We start from the raw sequence: 18,510 nt of genomic DNA, 5'->3' as shown, positions 1-18,510 counted from the left end.
CATTTGTTGATTCGCCAGATTTGACTGGCCCTTTCAAACCCCTTGCCTTTGACCAGGTGGATTGATGAAAAAACTACCTGTGCTCCAGAGTCCCTTACCACCACTCCCAGGGCTCTGTAATCCTTCTTGATACTCCTCAGACTGCTCCTGGCTGTATCACTGGTGCCCATGTGAAACAGCAGCATTATTTTATGGACTAGATTTTTTGAAAGGAAAGGGTAATTTTTTTTAACTTCTCACAGAGAAGGAAGGGCTTATTGGTATAGCAAAATAGAAACTTAAGAGAAAAGGCAGTTGAACTTGGTCAGTAAATAAAACAAGACCTCCTTTTCAAGTCATTCAAGCAGGCCTATATTTGACTTGAAAGCTATATATATTCTTATTTGGGATCAAATTCAATGTTTTTAAACAAAACATTTAACATTTATGAAATTGGAGAAAAACCTTATTTTCTGGTATGAAGGCAGCCTGGCTTAGGAAACAAACACAATTGAAAAAAAAAAATCAGACACAGGATTTTTTTTTTTTTTTTTAATAATTCTAGTATCATGTACTTCAAAAGAAAAACTTCTGCAAAAATTGCACAGCAAACTTTGCTCCATGTCCCTAATCCTAAAGGCTGATGAAGAGATAATCAGACCAGGAAGAGAGAAAAGAAGAGAGACTGTTTTCTATGCACTTCGCCTGAAAAATTACAATCCCCACAGAAATGAAGAAGTAAAACTTGGCTTCATTAGCAGCTCCAGAAGGCAACCAGTACAGTAAAAACTAGCACCATCTTTGACCTTGAGAAAGAATACTGCTTCAACCAAACAAAAAGTATACTATGCAGTCAGCATCTGTTTCACATAACTGCTTGGCTGCTGAATATAAGAACCTTAAACAGTATGACTTCTGCTGTAAGCTTTTTAAATATCAGCTGTTAATACATTGCTGTACAAAGACATATGAAGCTTTCAGTTACCTAAACCTAAAAGACAATTTTAAAACAGAGTACCAAAAATTAGAACTATATGGAACTTCACCCTTTGAATAACATGCAACAGACAGTGGTTGTTAAAAACATGTGCCTTTCTACCTTCCTCCAAGTTTCCAAGATTGAACATCTGGACAAGACCTCCGTAATACAGTAAACAGAACTTAAGATAACAAGACCGTAACAACTTACTTTTGAAGGCAAAAACCAGGAATAAGAACAAAAATGTAGGCTTCAACATCAGAAGCAGAAATTCCAGAATACAATTTAGCAGTGATTAAATATGTAAGATGCTTCTCTTTACTTTCATACAGCAGCAAGAGAGAAACCATGCATACTCCAGAAAGCTCAGGCTTTACCTTCATCAAATAGGAACACATCTCTCAACTAGAAGACTGAATGCTGACCACCAGCTTTTGGAAGAAAAACAAATTTTTGGAAGCTTGCCTCAGGTCCCTCACCTAGGCAAAGAAAAGCTATCAGAATTAGCATTCTTCTCCAGTGTCTCACAGAAAAAACAGATGACACCATTTCTAAGTACAGACATGTAAACACCCATAGTTAAAGGGAAAAGAAATAAAAAGGTGGAGTAAAAAAAATTCTGACAATCATTCTGTCTTTGGGAGGAGATAAATTGATGAAAAAAACAAATCAAATATTCTGGATTACTTCAGGACATCTTGTCATGAGACAAAGCACTCCACTGAGATAAGGTTTCTCATAACACACATACCTGCATAAAATATAAGTTGTATGATCAGAAAAGGCTAAGGAAGAGACTTTAACCAGGATCTGCTATAGAATACTCAGATTCAATTCTTGGTGCAAAAACTGCATTTACCTATACAAATTATATATTTCATAGAGATTAGGCAGCCAAATGTATAAACTGGGCTTCAAATGATTCACCCAATTTAAAAAAAAATTCAAAAAGTGACTTAAATGCACATTATGCAGATAACACATTCAAGCAGAAGCAACACTATCCCTGTGGAGTGGTCCCTTTATCAAAGAAAACTTCTGCTCCTTTTACAGGATACAGGCTCAAACAAAAACATGGATGTTTAAATCCATGGAGCAATGGTAGTAAAGAGGAAGTACTATCTTTTTAATACGTGCTTATTTTAAAGCCTTCTTCAAAGTTTCAGATAAGACAGCCATCATGAAACTTGATTTGATCTCATGAAACTTCCTTCAAGAACCAAGGTAACTTCTACCTCAGAGCATTTAACAGAGGTTTCAACCTTGCTGAAAAGCTAATGAAGATCAAGCTTCCTTCTACTATATTTACATAGATAATAAAGAAGACCTACAGAAATTCTAGAATATAAAGAAGATCTATGTGGTTTTTTAATTAGAAAAACCTTATATGAAATTAGACTCCACAAGAACTCTCATTAGGAGAGCGTTTTCTTCCTTTTAACAGAGCTACCTCTTGATCACTTAAGACTCAGGGTCAGAACTGGGCAGCCAAATAGCTTACCTGTATACAGACAATTAAAAAAACCACAACTACGTAACAACTATCCCTTCAAAACCCAATAAATCCTACAAGAAAATAAATCTCAAAGAATGTAACTCATTGGAAGTTGGCTGCCTTTGCAACACTTTTGGTGGTACAGCAAGTATATTGGTTTTGCCATATGTTCAGTTATCTGAGCCAGTGCTTCTAAGTAAAAGCTTATACGTACAATAAACACAGGGAATGCACTTCCTTGAGCTGCCACGTGAGCCGTAGTACAGTTACAGTCCAGTGTGTATTTCTGCGTAACTTAACCACTGCAATCCAAGAAACTATATTAAGGAGATACACCACACTTACATGCCTTCCGCTCCTCCTGCTTTTTACTTTTTGTTCTTTGTAGTCAGCACCTGTACAATTTTTCTCAACTTTATTGGCTGTGGTGAAACACAGGTTTTAAATTCCAGCCACACTGATTTATCATTTTTAAATTTAAAAAAACCTAACAGTTTGGTATGATGAGATCGAGACACTGCATGTTTTTATAATCAAATAAATAAATGCTATACCTCCAAGTTCTTTTATGTTCAAGATGGCATTCTGGAATGGCACAGCTTTTATACTAAAACCTAAGAACAGAAATACAGACTATTAGTAAGTTAAAGACGCCATTTGAAATCAATTGCATACATTCAGAAAAGACTACTTTTTCATCAAGAACCAGGATTTTGCATGTGAAATTCTGTTTCAATATGACGTTTAAAAATATCAGTTGGGGGGGGGGGGGGCGGGGCGGGAGGCAGAATAAATCAGTATGAGCAATGAAATTTGCAGTGATACTATTAAACAGCTGGCACACATAAAATTCAGCACAAAAATTCCATCCAGGCTATCTACCATTTGGTAAGGAGTTAGTACTGAATACACCTTTACAAAACCATCTTTTAATGCAGTTTTCAGCCTACTAATAATATGAAGCAATCCTTCTGCAATTCTTAGGAGATTTGAATTGCATGTTGTATTCCACATCACTTTTCTTCCATTTAAACTTCACAGGTCTTGGTTACACCTAGAGTATTAATCCTGTATATAAATGTTATTAACAGAAAGATCCTTTTACAGACCTAAGTGGTATGTATTAAAATGGTTAGAAGCACACTAGAAGCATTTATGAATCCTCTATTAGCCTGTTACATGCTTAAAACTAAAAAACTTTTTTACAGGTGTGTTTTCCCTTCCCTTAACTGAAAATTCAGACAGCCAAGAGAAAGGGAACGTGAAAGGGTCCCAGCAATCCATCAATTTTTAGTGCATACATACATACAAATGTATATAATACTTTATATAGAAAAATTATGTCTGCTTTTTCAGCATAAAACATCCAGATAGGCATTAAATTTATTTCCATCTAGCACAAGTAGTTTCAACATGACTACATACCTGTGAATTGAGTAAATAAGTTTTGAAAAAAATGTGTTTCGCTCTGAGTTTATTAGCTATTGTTTAACAGAAACAAGATATTTTTTCTCCCAGATCAGACCAGTATGATATTCCAGTACTCCAACCATGGTCAGTACTAGATGCAGCAGAGGAAAGTGCAAGAAAATCTGAAGGGTAGAATTATGAAATATTTTTGTTGTTGTCTTAAAATACATAAATCCTAAACTCTTCCTAGAAAGGAGGAAAATCTGAAAGGGACCTGAGTGGTGTTGATAAGAAAAGCAAAAACACAGGTTATAGTTTGAAAACTGAGTGGAGAATTTGTCACATTTCATTCTTAGATTCTCAACAACATTTTCTCATACAGCAGAGATATGGTACATATGGGTAGATTTATTATAAGCTGAGTGGCCTAGATATGCATCATTTTGGTTAGGATGCTGCCCAGTTTCTCCATTCCTCAAGTTGCCTAACTAAATAATGGTATTTTGTTGCACCTATCTAGAAACATGTAAGAAATTTAATTTTAAAATTAATCATGTTTTCATTCTTTCCTTTGCTAGATCTATACTGCTATTTATATTGCTGTATTGCTGTTAGTATTTCTTTCAGGGTCTAAATTGTTAAAGTACAATTTGCACTAATTCCAGGTAACTCTAAAGATAAAGCTCGGGGCGGGGGGAGAAGGCTGAATTATTCTACAATTTCCCTCTAACTTTTTGAGTAAGGCATTGACACCTTCTCCACACAATGAAGTGTCAGATCTCTTTAACATTCACAATAACACCACTGTGAAGGCAATGGGTTAATTATTCATCGCAGGAAAAAACCAGTATTTTCTTGTACCTGTTTTAATTTGTTTACTTACAGTTGTATTAAATAATCTTATGTTCTTGTAATTTAAACAAAGATACAGTGAAAACCACTTAGGGTTGCTAAGGGACAATCATAAAATTCAAGCCCAAGCACAGCTACAATATAAAGCCATGTAACTATAAACACAAATTACTCGCAGAACACTCACTATCTGTTCCCTCAGCAAATCAACCTTAGTAAATCACCGTGGCCACAGAACCAGATTTCTTGCATCTCAATGACCTAATCTGTCCTCTTTCTGAACTTTGCAGCTAGGTATTCCTTTTTCTTAATCCACATGCTTGTTTCTGGTTTTTCTGGTGCTGTTTTGTTTTTTTGTTTTGGGAGGTTTTTTGTTTGCTTTGGTTTTTTTTTTAATTAAAATACCCTTTTCAGTATTAGGCATTCTGGTTCATCTGCATCAGCATGTATATTCAAATTTTTTTGACTTAAGATACCTTTTAGCTGTGGTTTTTGTGTCTGTTTCTACGTATCTTCTCAATGCCACTGAAACTTTTTGTAAATTGATTCTCTGGTCGCAACCTGCCTTTACTACATAAACAAGCTACAAGAAGAAATATACACCAACTTAAGTTTCAGAGCATTACTGTCCCATTCTATTTTATAGCACATTCTCCTCTTTTCTGTTCATAAAACAAGACTGCTCAAAAACCAAAAGTAAAAAGAGAATAAAGAAACCTTTTAATGTGTGTCTACACTACACTACTACTGTATGTTTCCAATGGTTTTACTTCATTACACCACAATTTATGTTTTGACTTTCAACACATTCAAAATTTTATGTATTCATGGATATTCCCCAATGTACGACCAAACACTGGAAGAGTAAGTAGTGCTAGCTTCAAAGCAATCCATTAGGCACTTTCCAAAGCAAGATAACTAAGCTGAAGTTCTCTACCACCCTTTGCTATAAGTTTCAGAAGTTTGGGCAACGTTACAGCACACCATGGAATAAAGGCAACATCCTACCTGTGGTAGACACTATATTCTCCGGGCTTTCACTGCAAAGCTGTGACAGAAGACTTGTCTTGCCAGAACCAGTGAGGCCTATGCAAACCAAGTCATATTCAGGTCGTGGTGGTGGCGGTCCCTTGCAGCAAAGTGCTCTGAAACACTGCCAGGGTAGGGAAAAACAAACAAAACAGAAAAAAACACAAAAGGAAGAAGTTACTTTTTTTGCAAATGTTTATTCAACAAGGTTCTAAAAATCAAGTTTATAAATTTAAAGCCATTGGAGGGAAGCAAATTATTATTTCAACTTACTATTTTGACAAAATCAACAATTAATAGACTGAGACTACCTCAACTAAAATCTAGAAAAACTTTATAAGAAAACATAAAAATACCTGTTAATTTCTCACCTAAGCCTTGTAGAGCTGGACTGAGGAAAGTGACATCCATTTCCTGAACAGCATAAACAGTGCACATACAGAGAAATAAGCACGTGCCCTACTCAACTCTGCAGTTGGGTATGCATGATTTCATTCTTCCTGTACTAATTTCATGCAATACCTGGTGTAAACATCAGAGCAGCTCCTGAGCAGCTGCTGGCCAGGCTCTACCTGTTGTCACAGGGAAGAATCGGAGAACTTTGCTCCATTGATGTCCTTCCTGGGCTTGCTTTGTCATGGGTTTTACCTTACAATATCAGCTGTGAAGGAGTACAGCTTGTAAATAAATAAATTTTGCTGGATATAGCTCTAGTCAAAAATACGCAGATCTCTCACTTTCCCTGGTGAAGTATAAACTAATCACAATATAAAGAAAATAAATCTCTTCCACAAAGCCTACTTTAGAGTTCTGCTCACGTCTCAAACAGTATTGCCAAAGTAGGCCAAGCTCACCCACAGGGTACTTTAAGCCCTTAGAAAGACTCATCAGACCTTTCTTTATATGTAATATGGAGAAGTTTTATGTAAAAATCTAAAACCGTATCATTCTGGGAAAGCTAGGAAGTTTACATTTAAGGTATGGGGTATAAGTACCTGCTAATGTCCAAGACAGACCTCCACCACCCCAATACATACAAATACCTCTTTCCCCAGTATCTGCCACCTTCATATCAGAGGAATACATCTGCTGTAACAAGGAAGGGAAAACATGTTTGTGCAATCACTCCTCTCTCACACATTCTGTCTTTACATAGCCCCAGCTCTTTTCTTCCACCTTAACCACAAGCCAATCACCACATTGGGTAAAGAAATCCAGTCTTTACAACCTTAACCTACTTTGTCTACAAAGTGTAGACCTAGTTTGTCTTCATGACTACCCAGGATCTCTCACTGAGGGCTACTGGAGGAGCAGAGAAACAGAAGAGACGTCAGTAAGGCACTGTTGCAAATACTGGGGCCTGGCTCTGTGAGAAAGTCATCCAAAGAGAACATGATTATAAAAAGACAGCTCACTGAATGCAGAATTGGATTCTTTCTGTATAGATAGTAAGTTATTATACATGCTGCGAAAACAGTCTTCATTGGTTTAAAGAAGTAAAAGGTAAGTTCAGGAAAGGTTATGAAATTCCTTCAACACCTTTTAAAAATGTGAAAGGAAATATTTTAGGAGTAAAAACATTTACAGTAGTAGTTCAGCTGAACAAAGGCAACAGATTTTGAAAATAAAAGCTTTGCCTCTATTAAAATTTGACTCAGAAATTATTTTTTTCAAGAAGGTTTGCCCTTATATGTGTGTTCATAGCTAAACAGAGTAAACATGCCTTCTAGCTTTACTCAGACATCAGTTTATACTTATCTCACAGATTCTACAAAGCCACAGCAAATATTCTACTCTGGTACTTAAGTGAGAAAGGCCAACTGAGTTCATTGCACAACATAAGCTCCTTCAAATAGAGTTTCCACTTAATGGATATCAGGCTGAAGGCCACATAAAATTCTTCGAAGCTTGCCAGAGCTCCTGAAGCTGTGTGTCAGGCCCTTTGCGGCCAGTCTTTAAAAAGGATTCAATTTGTCCCTGTCAGCACAGCATCTTTGCGACAACTTCTTGATGTCATATTGAAAAACATAAAAGAATAGATGAGCTGATGAAAGTCTGTGCTTCTCTCTGTCCAGAGACTGTGCCACTTCTTATGCAACCAGACACTACTCTTGCGGCCCCGACGACGTTTAATAACCTGCAGTTCCATCAAAGATAGTTATTGCTCTTTGTAGAACATATATGGAGGCTCTGTGGGTGACAGAGGGGCTCCACAGGCTGGTTTTGTGAGGGTCAGTATTTCTTTAGTGCAAATTCCTCAAGTCTAACTTAGTCTGCAGAATCTTTACATGCTGTTGATTAAACATATGAGCAAAAATCCAGGTCAAACTGCACGTCCAAAGCAGCATACATAGACACGCCACCCATTCACTCATCCTTCACCAGTAAGCACAGTTAGGTATGAAAGTTCCTGAGATACAGCAGACACAGAACCCCAGAAGACAGGGAAACTGCTCCCTCCAGACCTCTCTCTTTTTTTTTTTTTTATGATTCCCCTGTCTTAGTTATATTCATGACTTTGTCCTTCTGCAAGGCTAATTTCCTTCAGTAGATATTTTTGTCTGGTAGGAATGAAAACAGACTTTAAATATTCTTGCTTCAAAAAGCAGCTGAAATTTAAGCTGCTGTGTATAGCACTTGCCACTGGCTGACATGAGAAATTCTACAGCACATTTTAGGGGATATTTGTAATAACATATTTAAATTTTATAAACTTGTTCTGCAATCCTCCTTACTCGAACTCAATGAACATCTCTTCCATTGGAAATATCACTATACAAACAGTCTGATCACTGCCTTCCTGTTCTCTCAGCAGCTTAAAGTGACTTGGCCCCTAACAAAGTCAGGGCTATTTAAGATTCCATTATAGAGACTAAACCTCTATTGTCACAACTTTGGCAGCTGCATCTAGTAGCTGCAGAAGATCTGTGGAGAGTAGAAAATTCAGAGGTCATTGACCATGCAAATAAAATTACATCCTATATTCTGCTTTTGATTATGGACAGGAAATGCATCCTGAAATATTTTCTAAAGCATGGACTAGAGCTACGGCATTAGTTAAGATTTCATCATGTATTCCAGTGCAGTCTGAAATGCACAGAACTGCAAGAAATGTGTATTAGTAACTGAAGAAGCCATTCCTGAAATCCAAAACACAAATATATCAAAAACATTGAGAGAGTTATTCAATTCACAATTAGCGCTCAGTCCTTTCCAATACCAGTGTACTTTCCACTCCATTTGAACAACCCAAAGAGCATAAGAGCAACATGAACTAATGCCTGAGTGCTCTTGAAACACTTGTCAGATATGGACCTGGAAGTCTCTTTCATTGACTCCCAAACCTGATCTGCTCTATGAGTGACTGTCCCATAAAAGGCTGCCTTTTAGGTATTATAAACCAAACTCTGAACCCAAATGAGGCCACTCGAAGGGACTGTTGGAGAGGACGGAAAGAAAACATTTAACCACCATGAATACAGGGGGTCAAGCAGAGCTAGCTGGCATAGTCACTGAAATGTCATTTGGGGTGTGGTCATGCATTTCTGCCCCACTGCTAGCAACAAAAAAGGAACAACATTTTTTTGAGCCCTTCCATCCTATCAGGGCAACACCTTACTTACTTTAAAGGGAGAGACATGTCAAAGTGTCAGTTTTGATGATTTTTGAGAACATCACACTCAAAACTCTTTATAGGCATTGGATGGGGAGAAGAAGCAGGCAAAAAGAGGCAGGCAGGGACAGTCTGGAATTAATTTTTCTTTTTTTTTTTTTTTAAATGAAGAAGCAGATTTTAAAGTACTGAACATAAAACAATAAAGTATCTTGAAAAAATATATGCGTTTAGCCAGTTTTGGAAAAAAAGGATGTATTTATACAGGAAACTGGGAGTAATTAGGTGCCACAGTCTGCAGAAAGCTGTGCAATATTCAGCACCACTGTTACTTTCATGTTACTTGTATGTGTGCATGTATGCTGCATGTGCACGTATAATCATCTGCGATAGCTAACGGAAGTCAGCCAGTCCTACTCCTGCCTAGGGATTTCCATCCCAACCAGATGATTCCAGTTTTAGGTGGATCAGTATTTGAGCTGACAATCCTAGACAGTGTCCCTTTAAAGCCCTATGGAGATTTCCTCCAGGAAAAGCATTAAATATTGTGTCTATAACAGGGGTGGGCAAACACTTCTGATATATGTGCTGCTCAGAGATCACAGATTGAAGCTCTGGTCAGCAAACGTCCCTGAATTACTACTCTCTCCAACACATTACACTGCCTCCAGCCATGGAGTCTGTCTTTGCCTACTCATTGTACTTCTCGTTTCACTCTCCTTTTTGGGGGTGAAATACTCCATTATATCTGTTTTGTTCTGAACCCATCTCCTGTCTGTTTCTTTTGTTGCCACTATTTAATAGGGACAAACAGAAGCAAGGGATTTCATGCTTAGTTGGTTAAACACACACACTCTCATGCAAAAATACCCTAAGTTAGTGCAACATTAATGCTAACAAACCAAGCATTCAGAGCTCTTGAAATCCAGAATTAAGGCTGAAAGCTCAACCATAACTGTGCTCCCCTCCCCCTCTCACTTATGTATATTGTCTCCCTTTACATTTTATTTTTCAGTTAAGGTATCTTTGAAAAAACAGACTTCTAGTACCCAGCACACACTTATATCCAGAGGACTGGCTAATCGTCTGAAGCTGTTAGTGAAAACTCAAGGAGATTATAAAAAAAAAAGTCAAATTTACACACAGCAGGCTCCATAGCTCTGATGTTGTCTGAGATCACACAAGCACAAAGAAATCTCAAAACTTGGAAGAGATAATGTGAAAGGTGGGGGAAAAAAACGAAGGTAGACAGTTATAATGCTAAGGATAGGAAACAACTGGGGACGGCAGTGGTATAATTGAATGCAGATAATAAAATACTCAAGGCACCTGAATGAAATTACACACAGCTAGGAGAGGGCAAAAAAGGGATATTTAAATAAACTAAATGTTAACTGTATGAATACCTTAATGTCAAATTAGTACAACAGAATCTATACATTTGTGTGAGCTAAAGCTGCAGACTCTTAAGTTTCTATACTGCTGCACAGGTGGTTTTACCACTACAAAAAAAGGGGAGGAAGAGCAAACAAACTACCAATTTTAAGACATGCAACCAGTGACACTGCTTTCATGTTTTCAAAACATCAGATTGGTAAGGTTCATCTTCATCTATGTGACAACAGTAATGAGGACAAAACCTATCAGATTGCTGTTCATTTTGTGGCTACCAACAGAGATGAATGAATAGGCACATAGCCACTGCCATCCTGAAGTAATGTTCAGCACAGATGAAAATACTAAAATCATGACCAGTCAAACAGCCCACAACCTCATTAAACAGTGACCACTATACTCAAGCTCCTCCACTCCAATACAGACGAACGATCCAAACTCCAGTAGAGGGACCCCAGCTCAAGGCCTGCTAACCTACAGCAACACTCCCCCAACTGGACAGAGCAATCCTCTTTAACCTGGCTAATCTTCCCAAGCGCGTGGTCAGCCCACTGGTTGAACCCAAGAGTACTCCTCCTCTACATGCACCTAACTGTCTTCAATTTTATACCAGCCTACGCTGCAGGAAGACAGACAAATATGGCATTAAAGACAGGATAATATAAAATGGGACAGAGAAAAAAATTTTTAATGAAGTGAGGCAGTTTTACAGAGCAAACAGTCCTGCTGATGTTCTACGTTATAGAAATGTTACAGGACACTAAAAATAGCAACGTATTGTTTAGAGCAGGAATCTCAAATTCTCCCTTCAGACCACTGAGAAATACATTTGGATTCATTGGTTGAAATTATCCACCAACTTGTCAAAAACTTCTTGGTATTTCAGAGGAGCCACACTTCTGGAGTCTCAAAAGGAGCAATCACACCTCAAATGACTTTCGACATCTCTATGTGGTCACCAGCTGAACAAGACATAAGACACAGACTCAAGTACCAAAACCAGACATATGACACAGCCCTACTCATTCTTCAACATATTTGACAACTCCGCTACCAGCAGAGAAAGTTTGGAGGAAATAAGGTCAAGACAAAAGAACCGGCTGACTTTTGACAAGCCAGACATGCTGTTCAGAGCGTATCACTTCAAAACACTTCATGGTCATGACGCATTGTTCCTTTGAGTGATGATAATACAGAGTGGGTTGAATCCTGTTCAAAATCCAGAACAACTTTTGGATTTCTCAAGAAAATAAAGTCATCACTATCTCAAGGATAAAATAAAGTTTCCAACTCAGTTTTTCATGCTTAAGCTAGTGGCTGCCACATTGCACAAGGGTGAAGGACAGTATCTTTGTTTGTACAGCAATTTGGCAGAAGGCAGGAGATTATTTGTTTTATCTGGTATCAAAGGGACTGCTCTGGGGTGAAGGCTTCACCCAGAAGTTCAGGGCTTTAGGAACCACAAGAATTTGATAAATGCAGTCAGAAACATAACTTCCCTTGAAGAAGATGTAAGGCAACATAAGTCCTTTCCCTACTATCAGCCAAAACAAATCACAAAGCCTCATGTCCAAAATGGAAAATGAGCCTCTCTGACCTTAACCTCTTGCACCCTCCCTATAAATGAAAGAAGAGCAAAACCAAATGACTCTCCATGCCATTCACACTGTGCTTGAAGAAAGCATGTAGGAAAACAATTATCAAGTTCTGCATGTACTCAGATATTCAGTGCAATAGTATGATTTTAAAGCCTACATAAAATAAAATAGCACATGGCTATGATAAACAATGCTGAGTCAGCAAAACAGTGAAACATATGCACAGGTGCTACTCTGAACAGGAGAATACCATCACTTGCTTCACTGCAGTGTCAAATCAAGCTCCAAGGGCTTGTCAGGACACTTCTAGGTTTCATCAAGTGCAGAGTTATTGCTCAAGTTGTTTCCTCTCTGACAGTTTGCTTTCCGTTTGTTTTGCTGCACAAGAGTAACTCTTCTCTTTCAACCCATCAGTCCATTCACATTTAACAGCAAGAGACAAAGGCAACAAAAAAAAATTAACAGAAGCCTTTGCAAACAGTTTGTTTAACAACCTGAGGAAACACAACCATACTAAAAAAGCCCAAAGAATCATTGAAAATACCAGCAAAAAAGGCAGTAGCAGCACCACTGAAATGTGCAAAATTAAGCATGTGGCAGCTCCTGTCACTTCTAATTTCTAGTCAGGATGAAAGTTATATAGGTATTTTATTTAATTTTTTTAATATATTCATCCATGTCCCGTCCCCCCCCCCCCCCCCCCAAACAAAAAAGCAGCAGTTTAGAGCTTTCAGGCTTGCTAATAGTCATCCCTTTACAGTTTCTGTGCCAAATCATGAAAAGCTTTTCCATGATTCACGTGTGTTACAAGGTGGGTTATAGAATACTTTCGTTCAGCATAGCAGGAATACTTACTTGTGTTCTATAAGCTCACATGGGATCACAAAACCAGAAAGAAACATACAGACCACTTGGTGTTCACTGATTTTTCTAATTAACACTGACTATGTGTCACCTAAATGCAACAGCACACTTTGTTTCTTTTCTCTCCCTAAAAACTATTTGGTACACAAGATCCTGGACATCCATATTTAATATACACAGCACACATGCTATTACTTCTCTAATAATATAAAAAAGAGGATTTATGGAAACAGTACGGTGATATATCCAAATCCCATGCCCAAATGGGTCAAAGAACCTCAAAGAAATAAAATTAGCAAAACACTTCAGGTGCAAACAGAAATCCAGATGTACACTAGATGAAAAGGAAGGTAAACGAAGACTTGCATTGTATTCCATACATCAAAAAAGAAACGAAGAAGAAAGGCCACTGGTGCTATCCTACACTGAAATAGCTAGGCAAATTCAAAGTACACTAGGAGAGTAAAACCTATCACCAAGTGTGAAGTGAGATTTCTGCAAGTTACAATAGGATATATGTAGCAAAAAAGGTCTCAAAAATTTTCAGTTAAGTTAAAATGAACACAAATTCATGTATGTGAAACATAGTTGGGAAAAGCACAAGGAATGGCCAAGTACAATAAACAAGAGAAGTGTGCATTCATGCACTGATAGCCATAAGATCTCAAGGGGGATTCAGGTGATACCAGTTAATATGTCCCTGAGAAAAGTAACAAGATCTGAATTCTTCCACCCACTCTATCAGTAGCATTACAGAAACAGACAAACTCCAGAGAATTTTTTTCACCCAGCTTCAGCCCATGCTTCCAGAGCTGTTGGGCATCATAATTGTAACTAAAATAAAAGAGCTCCTGGGCTGTATGCATGTCTCTTGAGTATCAAAAAGCAAAGGAACCTGGAGAAACTCCAAGTGTGTTTTGAGGGAAAAAGAAGAAATATCTAATGTTTACTTAAGGCAATGTTTCCTCTGAGATTAAGCCCCAGGATATGTCGTGTTCTTTCTGGTGAAAGAATTCAAAACTAAAATTTACCATCAAATCTGAGAAAAAAAGAGGAGAAATCTCTAGGAACAGCAGACCAGACTATTTTCTATAAAGTCCAGTTTTACTGAGCATGTTCATAGCTGAGGTAGAATACTAAGTACAAAGATATTGTTGGTATCAAAGTAAGAATTCTATACAAAAAAGCAAAACAGGAGAGAAGGACCCATTGACAAAGGACAAAACCTAAAACTTTTAGAATTTCTTTGCAAAACACCATAGAGCAAAATTAAACAAAATTATGATGGTGTGATGGTACATTAAAAATTAAAGTACAGTTTCAACTATCACTTTTAAACCTACCTGCTCAGGGGTCCCAGTTAATAATTCTCTCTCTGCTCATACAGCACAAGAAGCACACCATAGCAAATTTAGGCATTACCCAACCAAGAAGTTAGCAAACCAATTAATGTTTGGCTGCTCTAAAATTATCAGGAGGCAAGGGAAAGAACATACCAGTAGATACTGATGTAAAAAAAGTTACTAAAATAGAAACAGCCCATGCAGTTAACATTTAAATATAAGGGTGAAAAGCATTACTAGTATACACACAGCCTAAGAAGCAGCAACAGGAGCATTTAGGTGAAAAGAGGAGGTTGACAGAAGAACAAATATAGCTGGATTTTGCAGGCAGCGCAAGTCTTCTCGCCAAAGAATTCTTCTGCTTGGAACGTTGAAGACTATGGATGGTATGTCAGCGTGCCCCCTCTGTGGTGCAGACAGCCCAAACTTACAAGTTTCTCCTGGTGAAAACTACAACCACTTTTTATCAGTTAGGGGGCATGAAATACTTCAAACCACTGGAGGTTATCACTAAGCCAGAATATTTTTTTTTTGTGGGAAAGATCCACTTTTAGTCTCAGAGCTGCTGAAAACCTTTTCAGGGGATTCAAATTTTTCTCCTTTGGATAGGTGCACCATCCAGGCAGCTCTAGCAAACACACGCCTTTAAACAGAGTAAAAGTCCTCAGCCTAAAACCTTCCTGTGCCATCCCTTTCCCAATGCTACTGCTTTCACTGACAGTGTGCTGTGTGTCTGTTTTTTTAGATAATTATTACACAATAGTTCCATAAAAATTCTCTTAAGTTAAAAAAGCAACAGGTTGTTACTTAAGAATATACCTTAAGTTGATGAAATACGATCATAAATCCAAGCCGAAATAAACTCAACATGCTATTCATATAACTGAGCACAGCTCTGGGGTGCTCAGTCCCTCACCTGCTTTAATGCACAGCTGTGAGAGATTTAATACTTGTTTTAAGGAGGCTGCAAACACCTCAGGAAGAACTGACTTGCTGCTTATTACTGCTACAAAAATTTTACCATTTATTCTAGATCAGCATAAATCTTGCCAAGCTAAGAAACTCCTCCTTTTGCTGGCTAGAGAGAAAATTTCACTGAGGACCAGGGAGAAATGCCATCATGACGACAGTCTACCAGAGAAACATAAGCAATCTGGAGCTGGTGGCATAATTCAGAGTGAGACAACGAATAAAAACAGGCTTAAGAAATGGAAGATAGCTCTCTTTTAGAGACTAAGGCATATGATTAGTTGTAAAAATGGAACACTAGCTTTAACTCAACATTTTTATTTAAAGTATTTTTAATGTTTTACATTCACTTCCCTAAGTACTGACAGATTATTAAAGAATTGTAATAAAGAACTGGAAGATAGCATTTTGTAATATAAAGCTGTGACAGGGAAACAACATATACAGTGAAACTTCCGTAATTGCCAATTACCTACATACCATTAGATGAGTATTTTTAAAGCACAAGGAATATACAGAGTATAAGAAGAGGTGCACACAGTTCTCATGCCACAGAGATTTTTCACAGAAAAGAAGGCATTCACACAGCTCACAAGTATTTCTCCAAAGCAATTTATAACAATGAAAAGATAGGACAAGGCACGGGATATATCATACCATTTTATACAGGGATTAGGGAGTGCAGCACAGTTTGATTATGTTATTGGGTAATAAAATTACAAAGTGTAGGATTTAAGAAGAAACTAACTGCACTAAAACATGTCAGATAAAGATCACAGTGACTGAAAAAGCACCAGAAGTATTTTACTTTCTTAAGTAATAATAATATAGTCCTCTCTATTTGAAGAAATGTGTAAATGATCATGTTCCCTCATCCTTCCAAGAAATTCTTAAGCTCATGTTATCAAGTTTATTGCTACAAAAGCATACAGTCACAAATTATGCCTTAAAGAGAGCAATGCTTAATCAGGAAGAAAGGGCAATCTATAAAAGCAGGGGAAAAGAGACATTTGAAGAAAAAAAAGTATTTCAGAACAAATGCCTTCTCTAAACATTAATTAAATTAAGAGACATTAAACCTTGTTTTCCTAGTGGGCTGCACAAGATCCTTATCTCATACCTAGGTGGAATCATCATGCACATAGATGAACCTTCACTTGGTAGGTTTGCAGAGCAGAGACAAGAACAAGGTGCTGCTGTACTACCATCAATAAAAACACTACCTCAGCAGAGCAGTAGGAAGCAAAACTCTGCACCAAACCCCACACCCCAACAGCGTAAGAGTTGGTAGTGAGGCATCAGCTCTACATACAACCTCCTTGGACTTGCACAGGTGAGCAGGAAGTGGAGGGGACTTTCTGGATAGATACTGAACCAAAGGAATTAAAAAAGAGGAGAACCTTCAAGACTTCAGTCACTTCCAACTCTGCAGGTCGAGAGCAGAAAGATTAGAATTTTAAGTAGCTACTGCAAAAGAATGTTTTCTGCTCATTTTCATACAAGGACTTTATAAAGCCTGTATAAATGAGAAAAACATGCTGTTTGGAGTGCTCCGGCAAGAGGCAAAATTTGTGGTGCCCAATGTAAAAACTGAGCTCCTATGGCTCCTGCAACAGAGGAGCTGAAGCACCTGCAAATTGTGTCAGGTCACTATCCTCAGCTGGTGAATGCCAAGGAAATCAAACTAAAAAATATGGAGCAACATATAAAAAAAGCATAAGCCTGACTATTCCTTGAGCCTTATCCAGTTAGGCAGAATGCTGGAGCAGAAATTCTCCTGCCACTATTAACTACACTGCTCAAATCTGAAAATTTGTTAACAGCTTCGGTTTTCCTATTGAATTGTCCAAGTTCCTTACCACAGGAAACTAAAAACCCTCAGATCTTTCAAGCAATTAAGGAAATTCTCTACACCTGCAGATATTTTGACAAAAAAGAACAGAATACCCAGGCAGACAATTCAAGATGAAGCAAAACTTAAGACGTTCTAGTGAACACATGCTGTCTCAAGTTCACAAATCAAAATGGATTCTCCTAAAAAACAGTGAAAGGCCTTGATTATTATGAGGCAAATTGTGATTTCCAAAACTAACGTGCCTTTGCCTAAATTTTTAAACCAACAAGCTAGCAGTTAGCAGTTAGTTGGGTTGTTTTTTAACTTTATTCTTAGAAACAAGCCAGCAAATTTTATTAAACCTATTTTTAAACATAGCTAACCTCACAAAGTTGAGGATAATGTCAGCCCGAACAGTAAAATTCAGCCAGAGCTGAAAAAAAAGACCTAAGAACACTAGCGTAAAAGGGAAAAACTATGTTGTTATTAATGTATTACTTCTAGTGAAATACCACTGAAGTCCAAAGTGATCCAAACCACAGTGCAATGTATGTAAAGCAGCAAAGGCTGTAAGTTCCATACACTAAAGAGAATAATTATATCGCCTTTTTTTATTATTTTGTTCAGACTTGGAATTTGGTTTTGGGACTGATTCAACCTATATGTAGTTCAAAAGAAAAGAGTCCTTCAGCATAAAACATGGTCTAAAAAAAAAAAAAAAAGCCAGATGCAAATTTCAGTGCTAGTTTCTTCTTAAAGGCAACAAAAAATACAAGAACATGACTGTGATGTCCATGTAGCACAAGGAAACTAGAGTAATTTAAAGTAGTTTATTGTAAGAGGACGCAACTGAGCTTAGAGGTCTCATATTTGACTCTTGTCCAGAAACAGGACTCAAAATGAACTATTAAGCTGTAGTTTAAATGTTTGAAGATTTTTCAGCTGGGGACATTATGCAGCCTTAAATGGTAAAAACATTTAAGTCCTATCCCAAGAAAAATCCTAGGAAAAATAATCTTCTACAAATAAGATGAAGTTCCAACAGACCATAAATTGATTTGGAAATGTTCACATTAGAAGAATCATGTTGACAGCAATAAGCACAGTGTTGAGTAGTATGAAACCAGGTAAATAGTTTTGCACTAAGTGT

The 18,510-nt window shown here is 37.5% G+C and overlaps 1 protein-coding gene across 5 annotated transcripts in view; it reads right to left on the bottom strand.

Moving 5' to 3' along the window:
• Positions 1 to 18,510, bottom strand: part of ARL15 (ADP ribosylation factor like GTPase 15) — a 229,220-nt gene that overhangs the window by 143,795 nt on the left and 66,915 nt on the right. For all 5 annotated transcript variants that reach the window (XM_030004113.2, XM_030004118.2, XM_041120873.1 and 2 more), the window contains 2 exons: positions 5,724 to 5,868; positions 3,008 to 3,067 (listed from right to left, as the gene is read on the bottom strand). In XM_030004113.2, the coding sequence (XP_029859973.1) occupies positions 3,008 to 3,067; positions 5,724 to 5,868 (205 nt within the window). The remainder of the gene's footprint in view (positions 1 to 3,007; positions 3,068 to 5,723; positions 5,869 to 18,510) is intronic.

This window comes from Aquila chrysaetos, chromosome Z (assembly GCF_900496995.4).
Source record: "Aquila chrysaetos chrysaetos chromosome Z, bAquChr1.4, whole genome shotgun sequence".
Taxonomy (NCBI): Eukaryota; Metazoa; Chordata; class Aves; order Accipitriformes; family Accipitridae; genus Aquila; species Aquila chrysaetos.
Note: the sequence above shows the minus strand (reverse complement) of the source record. Positions and strands in the feature narration are given on the sequence as shown.